The sequence below is a fragment of the Limanda limanda genome, chromosome 9, assembly GCF_963576545.1.
Source record: "Limanda limanda chromosome 9, fLimLim1.1, whole genome shotgun sequence".
NCBI lineage: Eukaryota > Metazoa > Chordata > Actinopteri > Pleuronectiformes > Pleuronectidae > Limanda > Limanda limanda.
In genome coordinates this window covers 21003015-21023074 of record NC_083644.1, presented here as the reverse complement: position 1 = coordinate 21023074, position 20060 = coordinate 21003015, and the positions used below count along the sequence as shown (strand labels likewise).

Genomic DNA, 20060 nt, shown 5'->3' with positions numbered 1-20060 from the left:
CATTACAACTGCAATCTGCCAATGTGGAAAAGCATACCTGGTTTTTACAGGCAACGGGAAACAGGACTCTGATTGGTACATTGCATGTTACACTCAAAACACCCATGATTAATGAATAGGGAAGACACTTGCACATCGCACTGCTTTACATCACAGGTGAAAGATCGGGGCCTTAATCCGCTCTTCTTATATTCAGCTTTCAGAATATGTTCAGATGCGTGTGTGTGCATGAAGCTGTGAGACATCGATGGTGGAGCTGCTACTCACGCAGGATACTCGGGCACTCTGCTCTTGAAGAAAGGAAGGTCTTTGCAGTACTCGTTGTAGAGCCACTTGACCTTGAAGTGCAGGTTCATGTAATCTGCGCTCTTGCACAGGCGATTTTTTTCATGTTCTGAGAGAAAGAGCAAAGCAGACAAATCCACGTTGAGTCAAAAGATCGTCTGGTTCAGGTGTTTGAGCTGACTACACCCACCTGCCTTTACCACACAATGCTTAAAGGGGCATAAGCCAAGAATCATACACCCTTCCTCACAGAGTAGGTGAATATGATGAATTGTGATCATATTTTGTAAAGCTGTCACATAGGATCATTATGGAAAGAGAACCAATGAATAAATCCAAAATCAATTAAATATACAATTGAATACGACCCTTCAGGCCTTGCGTTATTTGAAATCATTTTTTTTATTCAAAATGAAATCAATGAAGGCAGAAAATGTCCCTAAAAATAAATGCTTTATCATTACTTTACACTTAATAAAATCATAAATTATGTCATAAAATATGTATAAATCTTCCAGCTGATTGTGAACACAGAACAAATCATTCATGATCTGTCGGATTTACAACCAAACCACTGGAAACAGTCAAGTACCAGTATCCATTCAACCCTTTAAGTATCATTATGAAGTGCAGGTCAAATGCATTATATTGTCCTCTCTGTCTGTTTGGTCCTGAGTGCAAATAGTGCTTGAACCACACACTGTTAGCGGTAACAATTCATCAGTGCTTTGTGTCATTTGAGAAGCTCAGAATAACAACGATGTGCACTCACCCTCCATTGCATATTTCATATCCTGAGCAAACAGGTTCCACATCACTTCTGCACTGATTTTACCCACGTTGAGCTCCTGGGGAAATCTTAATGGAGGAGGAACAGGAGATGGACTTAATGTATATGCACTTTGAAAGAGAAGGCAAATTAAACTCAGCAGAAAGATACAAGCCTGAAAGTGGGGTTGTGAGGGTAATAGGAGAAGAGACAGAGTAAAGAGGGTAAAATGAAAAAGGCCACTAGGAAGGAAATGTGATTAAGTAGAGACATACTGGTTCAGGCAGGGGGTGTAGGAGTTCTTGTCCTCCTCAATAATGGAAACAATGAGTGTGATGAGTTTGGACCAGAAGTCCAGGTTCTTGATGCTCGGTCCCTGCTCCTCTGGAGGCACGGCACCCTGCTTCGCCTGGAAGGGTCACAAAATGAACACAAAACATTTCAATAGGACTTTTGCCTGCTGCTCACTTTACCTCAAATATGACAAGAAAATAACAACTATAAACTTGCATAATCTGCAGATAATTGTATTCTTCTCAAGCAATTCCATTTTATTTTATTGTCATGATTACACAAAATCCTGCATTGTCATGTGAAATTTCCCGTACATCCACTTTTGTGTGACTCAGCAAATGTTGCTCAAACAGAATAAAACAGACTGAATGTCAACCATATGAGTGATTTCTTTGAAAGAGCTGAAGATGCACAGGAAGTTTAAAAAAAGAAAAAGACTAAGCTGAGCACTGCAGGAAATGAAGAGTGAAGAATGATCTTGCAGAGATTTCGACAAAATATAGCAACGTCCCGCAGGATGACATGTTTTATTCAAAGGGGAAAATGCTTATTTGAAATTCACGAGGGAGTATGAATGGGGCTTGTGCTTTAATGAAGACTCGGAGCAAACTCTAGAAATTCCAGCTGAAATCTGGTTCAGGGTGATGGATGGAGGAGCCTGGCCTACTCAGACAGAGAGGACGGTCGGACTTCTCCACAAAACAAAGTACATGCACGCACACCACAGAGAGATTGGATTTCACACACCAGCGAGGATATTGCAGAGAGGTTCTTACCGGGTCTGTCTGATACTCGCGGCTGTATAGCTCATGACAGTTGTTAAAGATGTACTCGTAGGTGGAGTTGAGACAAGCTTTGACACAGTCCTTGACTACCTGACTGGCCCTGGGCGGAGACTGGAGTTCTTGGACCTGAACACACACACACACAGACAGACAGAGAGAGAGAGAGAGAGAGAGAGAGAGAGAGAGAGAGAGAGAGAGAGAAAGTTAAAGTAAAGTAAAGTAGAGGCATTTTCTCACCTGAAAGTCCAGACCATAGTCTGTACCAAAGTTTTTGATTCAGCTTTGTATTAACTAACTTTTTTAAATAAGGATCAGAGAAAAAAAATGTGTCTTTGAATGAAGAAAATGGATGAACTGGTTAACATCATCATGCAATCTGCAATCTGCTTGTGCTGATTTTGTAGAAACATTTCAGAGAAATACTGCAAACACCAAATAAATACATCTCTGCTTAGTTACGGGTTAAACTTCCTGAAACTATTTGGTAGAAGAAGTTCACACATTGAGCAATATTCCATTTTAATGGATAGGCTGTGTTTATGAAACCCAGTGGAAAAGAACAAATCTTTGTACCTTCATTCTGAAGAAGGTGATACTGGTGAGGAGGTCCACTGTGGACTTGAGGTCCTGCAGCCTCTCAGGACTGCTGGCTGGGAAGTTATTCTGCAGAGTCAGACAAAAAAAAAAACAGTGAGCCACAACCAGTAAAAATATCACATCCTTCATTGTCCAGTGGTTTTTTGTGGGTTCATGGACAAGATCCAGCACTGCCACCGAATCCTTCCACTTGTTACTGTGTGGGTGTGCAGTGTTTCCTGAATGTGTCCACGCATGTTTGAGAGGAGCTGTCACTCGAATGAACGCATCCCTCTCCTCTGTGTGACTGTTTTCTCACATAGAGGCAGATATTAGGAGAAAAGGAAGCATTACAGACATTATAGAATCTAAGTCATGAGGGAAAACAGTGAGTTGGAGTTTCTTACTCTGTACATGGACAGGTCGATCCTCAGAGAGTTGTGCAGCTGATCGAGAAGCTTGACAAATCGCTCTTTCTGTGGGTATTGCAACACACATGAAAACACAATTTAACATCGACATCCACTTCACTGCTTAATATAGAAAGATACAGCAATTTAACTCTATGACAAATGAGAATGGCACTCAGTAAAATGCATACCTCCGCCAAGGCCCAACAGGCATTCACTAGTAGATCATGATTTCAAAATGGATCGACACCAAATTGCATTCATAAAATATCAGTCCCCTATGCCTTTTTTTTATCTCTATCTCGCAATGTTAAAGAAAGGTGGGTAAAAAACCTGGATCTGCCCCTGCCCTGGAATATGCATCAGAATTCAATGGTTTCAACCCTGACCTATACCACATCTTCCCACTAAGTTTCATTGTAATCTGTTCAGTAGATCTTGAGCAATTTAGCTAAATAACGAACAGACGAAGACATGACCTTCGTGGCGGAGGTAAGCATTCAGTGCACACAGACTTTATTGTGACGTGGCTTTTGGATAAATTCAACGACAAGTTTTTGATGTAGAACATTCTGACACCAGGTGAATTTATAGATTCTGTTTGCAATGACTCACCCCGAAGTTAGAAGCAGCAAAGCGGTCAGAGGCAGAGACGTTGTTAGTTGCCTGGGTGGTGTGGGCATAGTAGGCATTGATGTTAGCCAGCAGTGTGCTCATTACTGCAGGCACACCTGGGCACATGTACTTGGATGACAGACAGGCAAAGTGGCTGCAAATGAGGGACAGACACACGTAAACAAACACTGGGTGCTAACAGCTTACTGTGAGCCTGAGAACGACCAATGCTGCATGAAATCCACCCCCAAAAAGAATAACATACGTCATCGCCTGGTAGATGGACTCCACTCCGTAGCGCATGGCAAACTCATCTACAATCTCCTGGGGCGTCTCCTCGAAGTAAACTTTCCATGCGTCATCCCCTTTGGCGTCAGGGATCTTCACCACACCGTTGTTCTGCAGGTCTGTCATATAGTGGAAGAGGTTCTGCCGGGCGGAGGTAGCAGAGTGAGGGGAACGATTGAAGGAGGTGTGTGGAAGATTAGAGGGAGAGGAGCTGAGCCTCTGCTTAAATGGTAGCTTGCATATGTCATTGTGAAAAAACGAAGCAGGTTTCAACCTCTCGACCTATTAATCTTCAAACGACTGTGCCACGTTAAACCACATTATGAGGCCAACACGAGGTGGCTGTCGAGGGTACTCAGCCGTAAAGCATTGTGCAGCAGTAAAACATTAAGGGTTGGCTTTGTGGTTTATGGCCACTTATGTGCAGCAATAACAGTGGTCATTTGTCGGTTAAGGTTCAGCTAATGTGCTCTGTTGAGTAATGGGCCCAGTAATGATTCCGTACAAGACTGTGATTGGTTCACAGCCAATCAGGGAGGTTCTCTGCACAGTGTGTAATATGTCTGATGTCTTTGTTTTTAGAAAAGGTCTTTACCTAACTGGAGCTAAGCAAGGTTCGTGGAGTAATATCTTAAATTTAATTTAGAATGAATCCATTATGGAAGGGAACATCCGTTAAACTGTCTGGCAGAGCTCGTGAGAGGAGTTGGCACAGAGGTACATGGACACACAAACACCATTAAAAATATATATAAAATTCTTTCCATTTTGAAACCCTGTTCACTCGGTGTCCAGTGCAAAAGCTTCACATATAATGCAGAAATAAAGAAAGAATGCAAATTGTTACGGCAACAATGAAGTGGCTGCTCACTATTCATTAGAAATTAGGCTTTTTGAGTAAAAGCACTTCAATAAGTCTGAGTAGTAAATTGGATGAAACTATTATAGGTAAAAGATTTCCCCCCCGTCAGAGGGAGACATCTTTAAAACATCAACCGATTATAGTCTTATAAAGTTTGGGGTAAACGCTACTTGTTTGATGATTCAACTTTTACGAGTTCTTTCTCTTTATTCTGCAAGAAATAGGCTTGAAATAAAATGTTTAATAGAGCGGGGGAAGGATAAACAAGACTCACAAAATGCGTAGCAGTGCCACAAAACAGCATTAAAGTACAACTCTAGATTTTTGCTTGTTTAAACGTACAAACACACACTGAACTTACTTCATGCAAACAGGTGTACTGAACGTGATACGGGGCGACCGTCTCCTCTCCTTTGATTTCTACATTAATGTGCATGCGGATGGCTCCAGATACAGCGGATTTGTCTGTACGCTTGTCTGTGAACACACAACACGGAACTCAATCAATCAGAGATTTTGAATTACTTTTATAATTGTAAAGTCAAGAGATTATTGCAGGAAGTATAAATGAGGCTGACTATAAATGTAACTGACCGAGATTGTACCAGACATCCATCTCTCCGCTCAGGGTTCGGACCTCGATGATGGTTTGACCGAGGAAGTCATCAGACTCTCGCTTGAACTTCTGCTTCACACGGGACTTGATGTCGTCGTCCTCATCCCACACGCGCACCTTGATCCGATCTGAGGAGTTGTGACACTCGCTGCACAGATAATCAGCAACAGTTTACACCTTAAACATAAAATCTAGCCTCAAAATAATCTGAATCTATTTTCTTTCATCAACACAAAGGAGATAAAAACGTTTAATTCTGACACTAACTAGAACTAACTCAATAACTTGAAGAGAAATGTTAACACAATTATAGTCAACAACACGGAAAACTGAATAATGATTAGGGTTATGAGTAAAAAAGCTATATAAGTAAAAAAGCCAAACATTTTCTTTATTCTGCCTCTGTCTTTAATGTAACTGTAAGTGCAATATCTCTTTAAATGTTTTCCTTTTTTGGCAAAGTGAAGGAATAGTGAGACATCTCCCTGAGCTCTGAGAAATTGTGATGAGCATTTTCCACTAAAATAGAACAGTTTCTTGCTTGACTAGAAATTGTGGAAAAAATAACGTATTGCCTGCATGAAGATTAATAACATATGAGCTTTAAGCTACTATAAAATTGGTAGTTTCTAGGAAGTCACTCAGAACTAGAACACTCAGAACTAACTCAATAACTTGAAGAGAAATGTCAACACAATTATAGTCAACAACACGGAAAACTGAATAATGATTAGGGAGTAAAAAAGCTATATAAGTAAAAGAGCCAAACATTTGCTTTATTCTGCCTCTCTCTTTAATGTAACTGTAAGTGCAATTATTCTTCAAATGTTTTCTTTTCTTGGCAAAGTTAAGGAATAGTGAGACATCTCCCTGAGCTCTGAGAAATTGTGATGAGCATTTTCCACTAAAATAGGACAGTTTCTTGCTTGACAAGAAATTGTGGAAAAAATAACGTATCGCCTGAAGATTAATAACATAAAAGCTTTAAGCTACTATAAAATTGGTAGTTTCCAGGAAGTCTTGACTCACAAATTAAATGTCTCCTCCCAGACGGGGTTGAGGTTTCCGTAGATGGTCTTGGTCCTCTTTTTGGTCTTTCCCACCTGGACAGTGACATAAGGATCACTGGAACCAGTTTTATCCTTGGCTTGTAGACCCTGAGCACACAAGACTAGGCAGAAGAAAAAAAAAAAAAAACTGGTCAGCCACACTGTTACACAGTCAACCAGCAAACCACACTGTGTGTCCTGCTCTTTCTATCTGTGTGAGGACCAGTGTCACTGTAGATTAAATCAACAGGATATTTTAGATGGTCTGCACTTTCAGACACAGCTTCAAAGTGCTGAGTGTTCAGACTTTTGTCGATGGTTTTTGCTTAATGGTTAGAATTAGGCTTAGGTAAGCATAGAGGAACAGAGCATGTTTCCATTGAAAGGACACAGGTGGGGCACCATCCCTCCCTCGGCAGGCTTTCACAAGAGGGCTGTTGAGCCTTGGCAGAGATATGCGCTCTACCTTTGTGTTTTATTAAGAGAAGTAAAAAATGGATGCTGTCGGAGCCTACAAGTGGATGCTGGGAGATGGGAATTCTTTGCTGTTCAAATCGACAGCCGGAGAGTGGGGTATGTCATGTGCTTGCAGCAGCACAGCTCGAGTTGGCGGCCTGAAGTAGCTTCCGAGCATCGCTCCATTTGTGGCGGGTAAGGTTAGGGTTAGGGGCAGTAGTGTGTCCTCACAAGTATAGAAGCACAAGTATGCGTGAGAGTGTGTGTTCTGAGGGAAACAGATGTCTCTTAACTCATCTGACCTTCTGCTCTATTGCCCCACAAACGCCTCCTGTGCGCTCTTCATGCAGACGGCAGCTCGTCTCATTTCATAGACACAAACACATGACATGCTTCGGCTCCTCTGACTTTAATGCTGATAACTCCTGCCAGCTCCCTTCAAACCTACTGTACTGATATAACCCCCCCCTCCCCCCCACCCACCTGTGATGCAGATCTTGGCCGACCATTTGGAGGTTCCATCGAGCACGCTCTGTTTGATCTGCTTCATCTGGGTGACATGGGTGGCCTTGAGGATGGTGAACATTTCCTGAATGAGTTCAAAGATCTCTGGTTTGTTCCTCTCACGGATCTTCATGCGGTCCTTCAGGACCATGATGATGTTCTGGGTTCGATCCTCCGCACCGTGTTTGGAGCTCTTCTCCGCCGCCCCTGATAAGTGGGACAATTAAGAAAAGGATCTGAAGTTCAAGCCATATATAAATGACTCTCCATGAGAGGTTTATGGCTTTTAGTTTCCATACAGTGATTAATCATGACAGAAAGTAGAGAAGAGTTTTCCCTGGAGGACAACATTTTACAACTTATTAAAAAAACTGCCAAGGGAATTTTATTCAGAGCAGAGAAGAACTGCAGATGATATTATATTTCATGAATGAGGGCCGGACACATTTGCAGTGCTATAAACTGCTGTGTAAAAGAGAAATGGAAACGAGAGGTGGATGTCAACAAAAGATAAATGACTTTTAATATCCTCCTAATAAAACAAGGACAATAAAAAAAGTGGGTGTGAGGGGAGAAGGAAGAGGAGGTTGACACTGACAGAGAGAGATAAGGGGAAAAAGTGCTCATGGATACTTTGGTCTTATTAATAAAAAGCAGCACTGACGCAGAAAGAAGTCAGTAAATGGTTGTCAATCAACATGCCATGATTCAGATGACTTTTTAGCTATATATCACAGAACATTCGTAGGTATTCTTGAAGCAGTTGTAGGCCAATAACAAATTGTGATATCTCATTCAAAAGAGTTATTAGAGTTAGATGAGATGATTGACTCCACTCTTAAGTCTGTAAGGTGAACATGAAGGTGGCTGCTAGGTAGTTTAGCTTAGCATGAAACCTGAAGACAGTGTTAAAAACCTTCTCCATGTTAGTGGATGGAACATGGACCAAACTAAAAGGTTAAAGTACACATTAAATACAGTTTTCTCAAAGATGGTTACGGTCATCTACGGTAGTTCTTATCAGACTGATGTGTGTTAGTTAAGTTTATTTGAGCAAATAGAGTTTCCTTTTTGAATTTCAAAGGATAAGACTTCATGCATGTAACAGGTATGTATGTCTTCTACTATACGGACTCATGAATGTAAAATGTATACGACATCATCATATTTCAGTCTCTCTTTCCAATGTTTTAGATGCTCCAATTGTAATAATACTGTTTTCCATCGTGTCTCTTACTTTGCAGACAGTCAGCGTTGAGTAGATCTTGGCACTTTTCGTGACATTTGACTCCACACTCGGTACAGCGCATGCCCTGGCGAGCGATACCCCACAGCAGCCCCTCGCACTCGTAGCAGTAAGTCGGAGTGGTGGCGGTCCACACCTCAAAATTATGTGGGGTGGTGCAGGAGATGGGATATATGAGGGCCTGAAGAGTCTTCTTATAGACATGACTCTTCTACAAGGTTAGAGAGGAAGAGGAGAAGAGGAGTTAAAAGCCTTTCAGCCTGATGTGATATGTTTCGATCTAATAGTGTAAAGAGAGCACTGACCAGTTCTTCATTATGGAGGGTGCTGGACGTCAGGGCCGAGGTGATACCTGCTTTCCTGGAGTTCTGAACCAAAGACTGAGCGACGCGAGAAAAGAAGATGTCACGTCTCTCAGCTCCCAATTATTACAGTGTGTCTAGTAATGTTGAACAGTTACAAACCAAGTAGAGGTGACAGCTGAAGACTTTAAAGTGCCTCCTTTTGTAATAGCAACCATGACACATAGAACACTAGTATACTGTCAAAATCTAAAAAATTTTGTTTTTGTTACTCACCATGGCCTGTGGCAGAACGTGACGTTGAAAGAAACAAGGGAGAGATTTGACATTAGAAAAAGGAAAGACTATGGAAGAAATTTCCGCAGGTTGTTAAAAATGCAAAAGTGATGATGAGAAACCGACACATTTATTGTGCGTTTGCTGTCCTCACAGGAATCCAAGATAAAAGCGTGGAGTCAGAACAAGGATGTGGAAACCTGAAGGGCGAGGAGGCCACACCCACAACCAGTCGGATATATATGTTATGTAAATAAAATGTGATCACTGCTCATACAACCAGTACTCCACCCTGTCATTAAGCTTTTTTTTTTTCTTGCCAGGATTGAGATGAGAAGATTGAAGCCACTGCAGCTAGCATGACTCAGTTTGTTTGGAGAAGCCAGGTGACAGGAAATGGGAGAATTTACATACCAGTGCCTCTAAGTTATACTTTATATCTGTTTTTCTGTCTGTTAGCAGGATTACACAAACACTAATGAACTGATTTGGTGGAAAGGTGGGGTATAGGCCAATGAAGAGCTTTGGAGCAGGTTTGATTAAATTAGGTCAGGGGTTAAGATCAGTGAATAGGGGTGTAATCCTGGATTTAAAAAAAAATCTTTATTAACAAGACAATGGGCTTTTTGACATTGTGGCACTGATATCTATGAGCTTTAATGACTTTAAGGGGACTGTTGAGCCTTGGCAGAGGTTTGCAGACCACAGACTTCCATTCTACTTAGTACACTGTATTCTATTTGTTTAATCTCTACAAAAGCCAATGTGTAAAACTGAGCTCTGAAGTTGTGGTTCTATGGTTCTTGTGTGGCTCTGGATAGACATATATGATAATGGTTGTGAGCTTCCCTTCAAACTCAGAATAAAAAAGGAAATAAAAGAAGTTCCCAAAGTGCCAAAGTTTTCTTTTAAGGTTTCTTGTACTAGATGAGTTACAGGTTCCTCCATCGGATTTATGTTTTTCATAGTCGAACCATGAACGAGTCAGTGTCATGGGGTTAGGAAAGGTCTGTTGTATGAGAGTATCGAGCAGACATCAGTGTATGTCTGTGGAAACCTCTGGCCTTTCCCCTGACCCCTCAGCCCTGCAGCCTGCCCTGTCACCCTGTAACAGCAGCATGCATCATCTGTAAGCACAGAGGATGAAGTGACGTAGACTGAAAGGCACAAATGGAGAAGGAAAGAGCAAAGGAGAGATAAGATGACATAAAGAAAGCAGAGAATCAGATGAAAAGCCCAGGAGGAGCTCGAGTAGACGAGAGCACTGACTGCTGAGCTGAGTGAGAGATGGACTGCGGAGATGTGAGACACTTAGTCAGGGGGAATATAAAGAGATTAGCACAGAAACTCACCAGATCTCTGACCAGAGGCGCAGCTTTCCTCTTCCTGAGGTCTGGCATGCTGTCGATGCTGTACAGAGCGCCGCCCATCCTGGAGACAAACCACGCACAGAGCAACGTTCAGCATCCCGGGTTTTGAGTTGCAACAGTTGTTAAACAGAACGTGGACATGACAGTTCAATTAGACAGTAAATGCATTCAGACATTATGGCCACAGGCTTGGCTTTTGGCTGGTAGGTTATAGATTTCCATTTGCAGTAGTAACAGCGTCATGGTGGCTTACCCTGCTGATAGCAGCAGGCGGGCGATGCCAACATTTTCTCCTCGGGCCTGTGAAGAAAGAGGGCGATGTGATGAGAGAGAAAAGCAAGCAGGACGCCATGTGGAAAAAGACGAAGAGTATCATCTTATAGTACTGTACAGACATTGTCCTTTATCCTGACAATTCAAAATCTAGCGATTTTACATGGGGTTAATTAGGAAAAAGTAATATTTCATGGTGAGTTTCACTCGTAGCTATTGTAATATTAAGTACAAGTGTTTTCACGGATGAATAATACAAGAGTGATACAAGTGGTAGATAGGAAAAGTGGGGAAAGAGGAAAGTGGTATAGCTGACTTGAGGTGGTTACTGACATCAGCAGATGACTATCCATGCAATCGCTCCTCTAATTCTATCTGTTCTATTATCCAATGACACGTTCTTTGTCTGCCTGTCTGCTCAGGGAATGACACGCAGCACTGATCACTCACGTCACTCCGAGGCACAGAAATAGTCACGATTGGTACAAACACCAGGCTTTGAAAATGACAGCCGCTTGGCTCTCTGCAAATAACTACGAGCTGAACAGGGCCGGACAATATAAATCAACACACTCTGGGCCACACCCACCTGAGAGTCGGCTCCAGCCATGGGTAATCAGAACGGACAACATGCAAATCGCTACGAGGTTGGCAAACAACTGAAAAGAAAATAAGGAAATGGCAAAAAAAACACAGTACAAGGGGTAAACAGAAACAATCAAATACACACAAGACGATACAGCATAATCCACATCAATCACAAAAAGCTGAGGGGGGAAAACACAACAGTTAGACATGAAGGGGCTGATCCTACAAGTCAGTAAGCTAAAATAATAGACATAGGAATTAAAGCAGACCATCAACAGAGAAACACATAACAATACAAAAAAACAAGATTTTCCCACTTTTACCTGTTATCGACACCTACGTGCTGAAAGATACAGTGAACACACACACACACACACACACACACACACACACACACACAAACACACACACACACACACAGGAGCTGTACCTCTTGCAGCTGTAATCGCACTTTGCTGCACAGTCGAAGCCAGTTGGCTTTGGCTCTGGCAGTACCAGGCTCCATGATTTCTCTCCTCGGGAAACTAAAATAACGATTGAATAAAGACCAAAGGTTATTCATATATAATATATATGTATATACTGAAATGTATGCACTGAAACTATAGCAATGATGAAGATAACAATGACAGAATAATATTAGTATATAGAAGGGCAAGCCACTGAGTTTTCACATGAGTTGAGTAATGTTGACAGTATGTGCATTTATGTATATTTTCCTCTCTGAAGTTGTAACGGTATGAGCAGTGTTCACCTTGGAACAGGAGGCTCCTCTGCTTTCTCCACAGGAGCTGGAGGGACGCCTTCTGCTGCTGGAAGCTGCTCGAAAGGTTTCGGCTCCTCCAGTGCTAACTCAGCTTTGTGTTCAGGTTCCAGGGGTTTGGAGTCTGGGACTGGAGCCTGTATAGTGGCTGCAGGAGTGGGTGTGGATGTGGTGGTGGACATATCTGGCTGTGGGAATGCAAAGGGAGTTTTGGTCGAGTCTGAAGTGAAAGGTGGTAACATGTCGTCCTGTGAGGCCGGAGGTAGACCAGGAGCTGTGATCGGAGGCTGGATCTGATCGTGGGCCGGCTGCTGCTGCTGTCGCAACGACGCCTGCTTCTCCAGCGGCGGCCGGGTGGAGGACTGACCATCAGAGGGAGGCATCAGGGTGGGGTCAGTGCTTGTGGGTGTGGGGGTGTAGGGCGGTTCCTGGGATTCACTGAGTGTGCCGTCAAGCTGATACATATCTTCATCCTCCTCATACGGCATCTCCTCCTCATCTTCGTAGGTGTACTCTCCTTGCTCCCCGTACATTTCTCCCTCATCTTCATCATACAGCGCCCCCTCCTCCCCTCCGTCTTTGAGGTAGGCTCCATCGTCGCTGTAGATGGCCTGGGGATCTTCACCCTCCCAGCCCGGGGAATCCTCTTTGCCGCCGCTGACTGAGGAGTGGCAGGAGTGGTAGGAGTCGTTTTCATCGTAGAACTCCGAACCTCGCAAGCTCCCGCCGTCCTCGGGAACAAACCCCTCGCTGAGCTGCGAGCTGCCTCGACTCAACTCGCCTGATGAGCCGTAACGACTGTCCGTGGGACTAAAAGAAGGGGGAGATGCAGAATGTTACACACCCACACAGGTTTAAAATGAACTAGTGGATGTTCCCAGAGTTGCACATTAAAGATTTTTGCTGACACAGTGACACTTTAGGGTCTTGTGTTAGGGACCAGGGAGGGAGACCATTAACCAATAGGAAAAGAGGAGTAACTTTAAACCAACCAATCAGGAGACTTACAGTAAGGGATCAGATTAGAGGTGCTTCTATATAACTGTAAGGGGATCCATATTTTTAGTCATGGGAAAGGTTACAATGTATACTAGTTCACAAATTAATACAGAAACACACAGCATACAGAAGCAGATGATTAGAAAAGAGATATTTGAGAAATGTATGATATCAACAGGCCTAATCAAATGAAAGAACAGGAACCTGGAAAGGTCCGGGGTAATTTATTAGCCTGGCAGAACAAAAACAGTCTTTCTGCATAGAAATGAGTGAATTGTATTATTCCCTATGATGAATGAGGCTATTAAACACTAAGACAGACCATGAGTCAGTAAGAGATTTTAAGACAAATAACACAATTTCTAACAAACACACTCACACAGTATTGTTTTGTCTCTATTGATTACAGCCACGTCGGTTCAATAATGCATAGTGCAGGAGCCATAAAGGAGAAAACTGTATAATGGCTTTGGGCTGTGAGCCACAGGGAATACACACGTACGGCTGAACAGACACATAGACATTCAATTACGACACCCCTGTTCCCCACTATTCATCACCTATCTCCCTCTCATCCAACACAAAGACCAACACTGACAGTCAAACGCTTGCATAACGCTCTAAATAAATGGCTGCCCTATAAAAAAACATGAAGAAATGAAGAATAAAGAGTCTGTCTTGGCCTCTCTTCTTTAGGACCTCATCATTGGGTCAATGTCCTCCTACTTTCTGACAAGTGGAAATTAAATGTGTATAATTACCATGTATGGGACGTCCAGAATAAGACAGGGCCCTTCTTAAAGTCTCACATAGAGTAACAGCAGGCTGCCACAACAACAGATGCACACGCAGCCACGTCCCCATGACATCAGAGGACATCAAATGTACTAATATTACAGAGACTTATTCTAACCATAACCATAATTGGTACTTGCCTCACCTTAACCTTAACCTTAACCTTAACCTTAACCTAAACCTAAACCTTAGCCCTTGCTCTAATTTAACCTAATCAATACATTTTTCACGTAAAAAATGTATTGATTATGTTATGGGGACTTGCTTTTTGTCTCCATATAAAGAAGACAAGTCCCCATTATGTGACTGTGTAAACTAATAAATAATATCTGGACCAAACACACACACACATATATATATAAACATTGGTTCAATCACTCACTCACACAGATAAACAGACATCTGCACAGAACTTATTAGGGTTCAAAGATGGAGAAAGACAAGCATGATACATTACTGGTGAGACTCATTTCTAATTCTTCGCCAGGCACACAGTAAAGATAGATGCAGGACCAGTAGATTTCTTTTCAAGAAAATATATATAATATATACATATACAGAGATAGGGCAAGAGCGCATGCATGCAAGCACAGCGAGCGAGGAGGACGGGACAAGTCCACCACTGACGTCACAGCGAGACGGAGTCACAGGCCGGAGCAAGAGGAAGTAGAGGAGGGGGTGGGGGGGGGAGGATTCGGGGATGAGGTACAGAGACCCACCTATTGGACAGCGAGTGCCTACTGTCTAGTGAATACTGACGACTGGTGCGCCGGCTCGACCCCGAGCCTGAGTCGATATCGCTGCCCCCGTTGGTGGCAGAGTCTAAACTATCATTGCGTCTGGTAGGAGGAGCAGGGAGGGAGGTGGGGGGGAGGGAAGAGGTGGGAGAGGAGCATCAGTAGAGCTCAATGCAAGTCGTTCAAAGAAAACCAAACTGAGCCTCTGCAATATAACGTAAAAAGGGTGAAAGCCTCACAATTTTTCAAGTCTCAAAACAATAGTCAGGTGCATGTATGGAGGAAAGACCCCAGCTGGGTCTCATGATGTGAGGTTCACCCACCCAGGTCTGATCAGCCTATGGTGAACCTCACTGAGCAGAGGGTGCCTTGGGATTAAAAGGGCGAAAGACCAGATGACGCTAAGGTACACAACTTATGACATGTCTCTAACAGCCGCTGATGGACACTAACATGCACTGTGTTGGCAACTTCTTATCCAACTAGTGCAGAAGACCCTCAAACATACTAGGGTTATTCACCATCTTTTCCTATGTTTTAAATTGACTGAAGCTAATATGAGGCTTCTGCAGCCTGGTCTATTAAAATCAAGTGGGTCTATTCCAGAGCTACGGTCTTTTCAGTGTTATGTTTCAGTCCTCCCACCGCAGCATCCCAAGAAAACACTGTTGGAATACAAAGAGGTAAATTTGTGCTAAAAAGACTTTGGAATATTCCCACTTGTTGGTGTGCCATGTCACCAACATTGCAAGTGCATTAGGAAGAGTTTTCATATGATACACTCTACATAAAGATAGATGATGCATCTCCACTTCCTCCCACTGTCCAGAAATGAAACTTAAAAACATACAAATTTGGAGCCAGAGTGTGCACAGTAGTGATGGAGACATGGACATCAAAGTCCTACCAAAACATACACTCGACCAATGAGTCATTGTCACCTGTCAATCATTTATAGCCCCAAATAACGAATTAAAACTAGTTTTCACAAAGAGGAACACTTGAATCAACAGTGTCATAAGAACGTCTGAAAATGACAGAAGATATCTTTGAGATTTATCTTTTTGACGCTAACTTTGACTTTTTAGTTCGGCCTATGTCCCATCCACTAACATGGAGGAGACTGGAATTATGATCTGTACTGGAACCAGCCACCAGGAGGCGATTAGGACACATCGGCTCAGGCTATGGTTCATATGAACACCTGACTGTTGACTTAAGACAGACTTGAAAAAGTGTGCCCTTATCCTTAAGGTTCTTTCACCGAGGTTAGGCACTTGAAGATTTAATTCACCCATTAGAAATCCAAACTTTCTGTTTCAGCTTTCCTGAGCAGTGCATTCATTTGAGTTCATCTGCCACCATTAAAAACATGTCCAGAAATCATCACATATACTGTCATGTCCTGAAATTAACCAATTTCCTGCAGAGCGAGTTAGCGCAGAAGAGGTCACATGTTCTGATCACATGACTCGACATGCACACACGCAGTAAAGGATAGCCCCAAAGGCCCACTTTCATACATGACCTGTATACAAGAAGTGTGTGCCCCAGCATGCTTGTATACACTGAGGCCAGGGCTATTCTCTATAGGAGGAGAGCATAGTGGGACAACATGTTACCATGAACAAAACAGTGAAACAGAGCAAGGCCGCAGGGTCTCAGCTGTCTCGGGGCTAAATGCTAGACTCCAAATGGATTCATTAAAAGTTTTTGTTCAAGAGAGAGAGAGTGTGATATGACATTATCAGCATTAAACAATTTTGTCCTTCTGGTGTTTTTCCTTCCTGTCTACCCAAAAGAAATCCTTGCTCCCTCTTAAATTAGCTGATTCATTATAATCTCATGGGTGCACATAAACAATTAGACCTTAATAAAAAGAAAAGGAACCACTCTGGTTTAGTTGTGGCTGTGCAGCGGCTGAACTGTGCGTGTTACCTCATGGCTCGGTGGTCATAGTCCAACTCGTGGATATCGTCATTGTAGGAGTGTCTTAACTGCGGGTTCCTCATGGGATACTGGTGCATGGACGCGTTAGGCTGAGAGGTCGTGTAGAACGGAGGCGGGATGCTGTTACTGGTCTCGCTGCGGTAGTCGCTGTCCCTGTCGTCCACGGCGCTGTCGGGGTCCTCGTCTGTTCACACAAACACCAGTGAGTGAACGGACGAAACGAGGGGGCGAGATGAGAGTGATGGACAGAACAGTTGTTTCATGTTTTCATTTTTTACAACAGTGGGATTCCTCGAGCAATGTGTATAATGTCAGACAGGGTGTCATTGGTGGAACAAATGCTAAATTTGAAATTTCGTTTATTCTTATTCATGCACACATGGCATCAGATGTATTCACACATTTAAAGTGCATAAATACGTTTGAAAAATGTAAAAACAACTAAACAACAACAATAAAACAAACAAACTAATAAATAAAACAAAACAAAACACTGGCAGTTGTAAATAGCATAGTGTTCTTAATGGGTGTACTTCAATTCATAAAGGCTCAGGGCAAGAAATTGTCCCAGTTCCCTTGTAGATCATATTTGAACGAGTTCTCCAAGAAAGAAAATAATACGAGCCAAAATTCTTCCAGGAAAAAAAGTGCCCTGCTGAGTCTTTCAACAGTAAATATCTCTGAAGGGAAGAGTTTTTCATTTTTGGCCCAAGGAGATTTATTTTTCCAAAATAGAAGTTTGCATTTCTTTGCTAAATATGTTTTAATAATTAATTAAAAATATGGCCAAATTATAATTAGGCATTTCATTTGGTTAATAAAGGCAAGGGTTAAGGCTATCAACTACTTTTTGTAATCCTAGCATCCCGGTTGTTACTGTGCTCGACATATATCTTCAACAATCACTAGAGATTTGATTTTATTGTGCCTTTATTTAAGGTAACTCTTGCTGCCTGACTTTATATATCCACTGGGAGAATATGGATCAAAGCAGAAAGGAAATTCAACACACTACACAAGATCATTACATTAAGTGAGACGCAGAAAATAAATACAGAGCTACAGCAAGTCATTAGCAGAGAAGCATGAAAGAAACTTCAACCTACTTTGCTGCTCTCCCCACAGACTCCAATTACCTGCAAGGAGATGAATGGTTGGAAAAAAATTAGGTTTGGGTTACAAACTAAACACATCATCATTTCACAAATCCATGTAAACAAAGATATAGAGAGTTAAAGCAGGGGGAGATAATTACCATAAAATGCAAATTTGAGTGCAGAGAGTTCATAGGTGACGTAAATCCAGTGTGTGAGTGAAGAAAAGTACAAGGTCTTTTTTTAAAATGCTGTCCGCCTTGATGCTGCTAACTAAGAACAGAATATAATTACCACCGTGAGGTTGGATGACTCTGCCAACCAGTGCAGACTCAGTCTACATGCATTTTTTTCCAGACTCATATGAGGTCACTGTGACCTTTGACCCCTAATCTAATCAGATCATCTTTGAGTCGAAGTGACAGCTGGTCAAAATTTGACGAAATTTCCTAAAGGCAGACTTTAGATTTCATTTTCATGTTCATAAGGCCTAAACATGTGTTATGTGGCCGCTGTGACCTTAACCTTTGATAACTATATTATATCAGGCAATCTGTGAATCTACGTGAACATTTTGGTCAAATTTGAAAGCATTCTCTCGTGGCATTCTTAATGTTTGTGAGGTCAGGGTGATCGTGATCTTTGACCATCAAATTCTAATCAGGTCATCCTTGAGTCCCAGTGAATGTTTTTACATAATGTTATTTCCTATAGGTGTTCCTGATATATCACGTTCACAAGAACATGAGGTCACCGTGATCTTGGCCTTTGGCTACCAAAATTTAATCAGTTAATCCAAGTGAATGTTTGTACCAAATTTTGTAGAAATTCCCTCAAGGTGTTTCTGAGATGTTGATCAAATTAGTCCAATTTAATGTTTTTGTCCGATCAAAGAAATTCCTTCAAAGAGTTCTTGATATATCATATATACAAGAATGGGACGAATAGATGTATGTACAGACAGACAAACAACACAAAAACATAACTCTTCCGCTCCTCCAACAGCCAGTGGCCAGAGGCGTTATGAAGATTCTCATGATCCTCTCTGAACACATATACACAAGCTTCTTGCCACCAACCAACCCGTACCCTCCACAGATTTGTATGCACGTATCAATCTGCTCCCTGTGTCACCACCAAACAGACGGATGGACGGACAGACAGAGAGGCTGATGTGTGTCTAACAACCCAGCATATGTCAGCTCACATGCATTACACATCTAGCACCTCTAAGTCATTGGAGTGCTCCAGCAGGCCTGCCCGGGTGATTCGTCACATCAGCTTTCCTCCCTCGCTCCACTGATTCTCTGCCTCATCTATCAGCCTCATTTGTACCTCGTGTCTAGTCATGTTCTCAATAAGTCAGGGCGACGGAACAGAGGGAGTAAAAACAGGAGGCATAAAAGGACACAGCAGAGGAAGCTGCAGACACTCACAGCACTGTGTGGTCGGTGCGTGCAGCGGCCGCTCCTGCTCCTCCTGATAGGCATACTGAGGAAAACACAACAAGAGACAGATCAGAAAATGCACTGAGGTAAATCACTTGTACTAATATTGACTATAGCAATTGTGGCAATAAGGCAGAAGGAATGAGTAGATGAGGAAATACACATGACGGCGCAAAGAGAGTGATTAGAATGTCGCAAAGTTCTTACATCTTGATCTCTCATGGCGTTAAGTTGTTCAAGTTTCTTGGCCCAGTATCTGGCCTCCTCCTCCGGAATGTCTGCAGCACACAACAAAAACACTTAACATCACACTCGGCTCCGCAAATCAAGCCGTGGACATACAAACATCTCTCTTTCTATATAGTAACGATGACTCTATTGGGAGAGGCCATAATCAGGTCCAAGCATAATGATCACTTTAAAGTGTGACTCATCACCAGGCTAGACAACAGTGCTTGACTGCCCTCTGTATGTTTAGGTTTAAGAGTAAATACAATTATCCTCTATTAGCCCCACAACAGGGACATTTATCATGTTGGAGCAGCAAAGAGAACAGTCAAAAGACATCATTAAAAGTAATATATTCATAAACATGCAACATAAGCACAAGGATGTATAAAGACATAGAAAATATAAATGACATAAGTGTGCTTTGTAACCACGCCCTGCAGTGATGCTGTAGGCTTAAGCACAGTCTTATACTCAAAAAC

At 42.3% G+C, this 20060-nt stretch overlaps 1 protein-coding gene across 1 annotated transcript in view; it reads right to left on the bottom strand.

Annotated features, from left to right (window-relative positions):
• The window catches only part of unc13a (unc-13 homolog A (C. elegans)), a 47831-nt gene that overhangs the window by 16909 nt on the left and 10862 nt on the right, over positions 1 to 20060 (bottom strand). Inside the window, exons 6-29 of the mRNA XM_061078257.1 lie at positions 19558 to 19628; positions 19339 to 19393; positions 17915 to 17944; positions 16797 to 16992; positions 14841 to 14960; positions 12319 to 13137; positions 11995 to 12088; positions 10957 to 11003; positions 10686 to 10764; positions 9334 to 9339; positions 9061 to 9135; positions 8747 to 8966; positions 7489 to 7716; positions 6530 to 6671; positions 5479 to 5648; positions 5246 to 5361; positions 4000 to 4163; positions 3735 to 3888; positions 3117 to 3185; positions 2707 to 2796; positions 2125 to 2259; positions 1330 to 1463; positions 1058 to 1143; positions 268 to 394 (exon numbers count right to left, since the gene is read on the bottom strand). Of these exons, the coding sequence (XP_060934240.1) occupies positions 268 to 394; positions 1058 to 1143; positions 1330 to 1463; positions 2125 to 2259; positions 2707 to 2796; positions 3117 to 3185; positions 3735 to 3888; positions 4000 to 4163; positions 5246 to 5361; positions 5479 to 5648; positions 6530 to 6671; positions 7489 to 7716; positions 8747 to 8966; positions 9061 to 9135; positions 9334 to 9339; positions 10686 to 10764; positions 10957 to 11003; positions 11995 to 12088; positions 12319 to 13137; positions 14841 to 14960; positions 16797 to 16992; positions 17915 to 17944; positions 19339 to 19393; positions 19558 to 19628 (3427 nt within the window). The remainder of the gene's footprint in view (positions 1 to 267; positions 395 to 1057; positions 1144 to 1329; positions 1464 to 2124; positions 2260 to 2706; positions 2797 to 3116; positions 3186 to 3734; positions 3889 to 3999; positions 4164 to 5245; positions 5362 to 5478; positions 5649 to 6529; positions 6672 to 7488; positions 7717 to 8746; positions 8967 to 9060; positions 9136 to 9333; positions 9340 to 10685; positions 10765 to 10956; positions 11004 to 11994; positions 12089 to 12318; positions 13138 to 14840; positions 14961 to 16796; positions 16993 to 17914; positions 17945 to 19338; positions 19394 to 19557; positions 19629 to 20060) is intronic.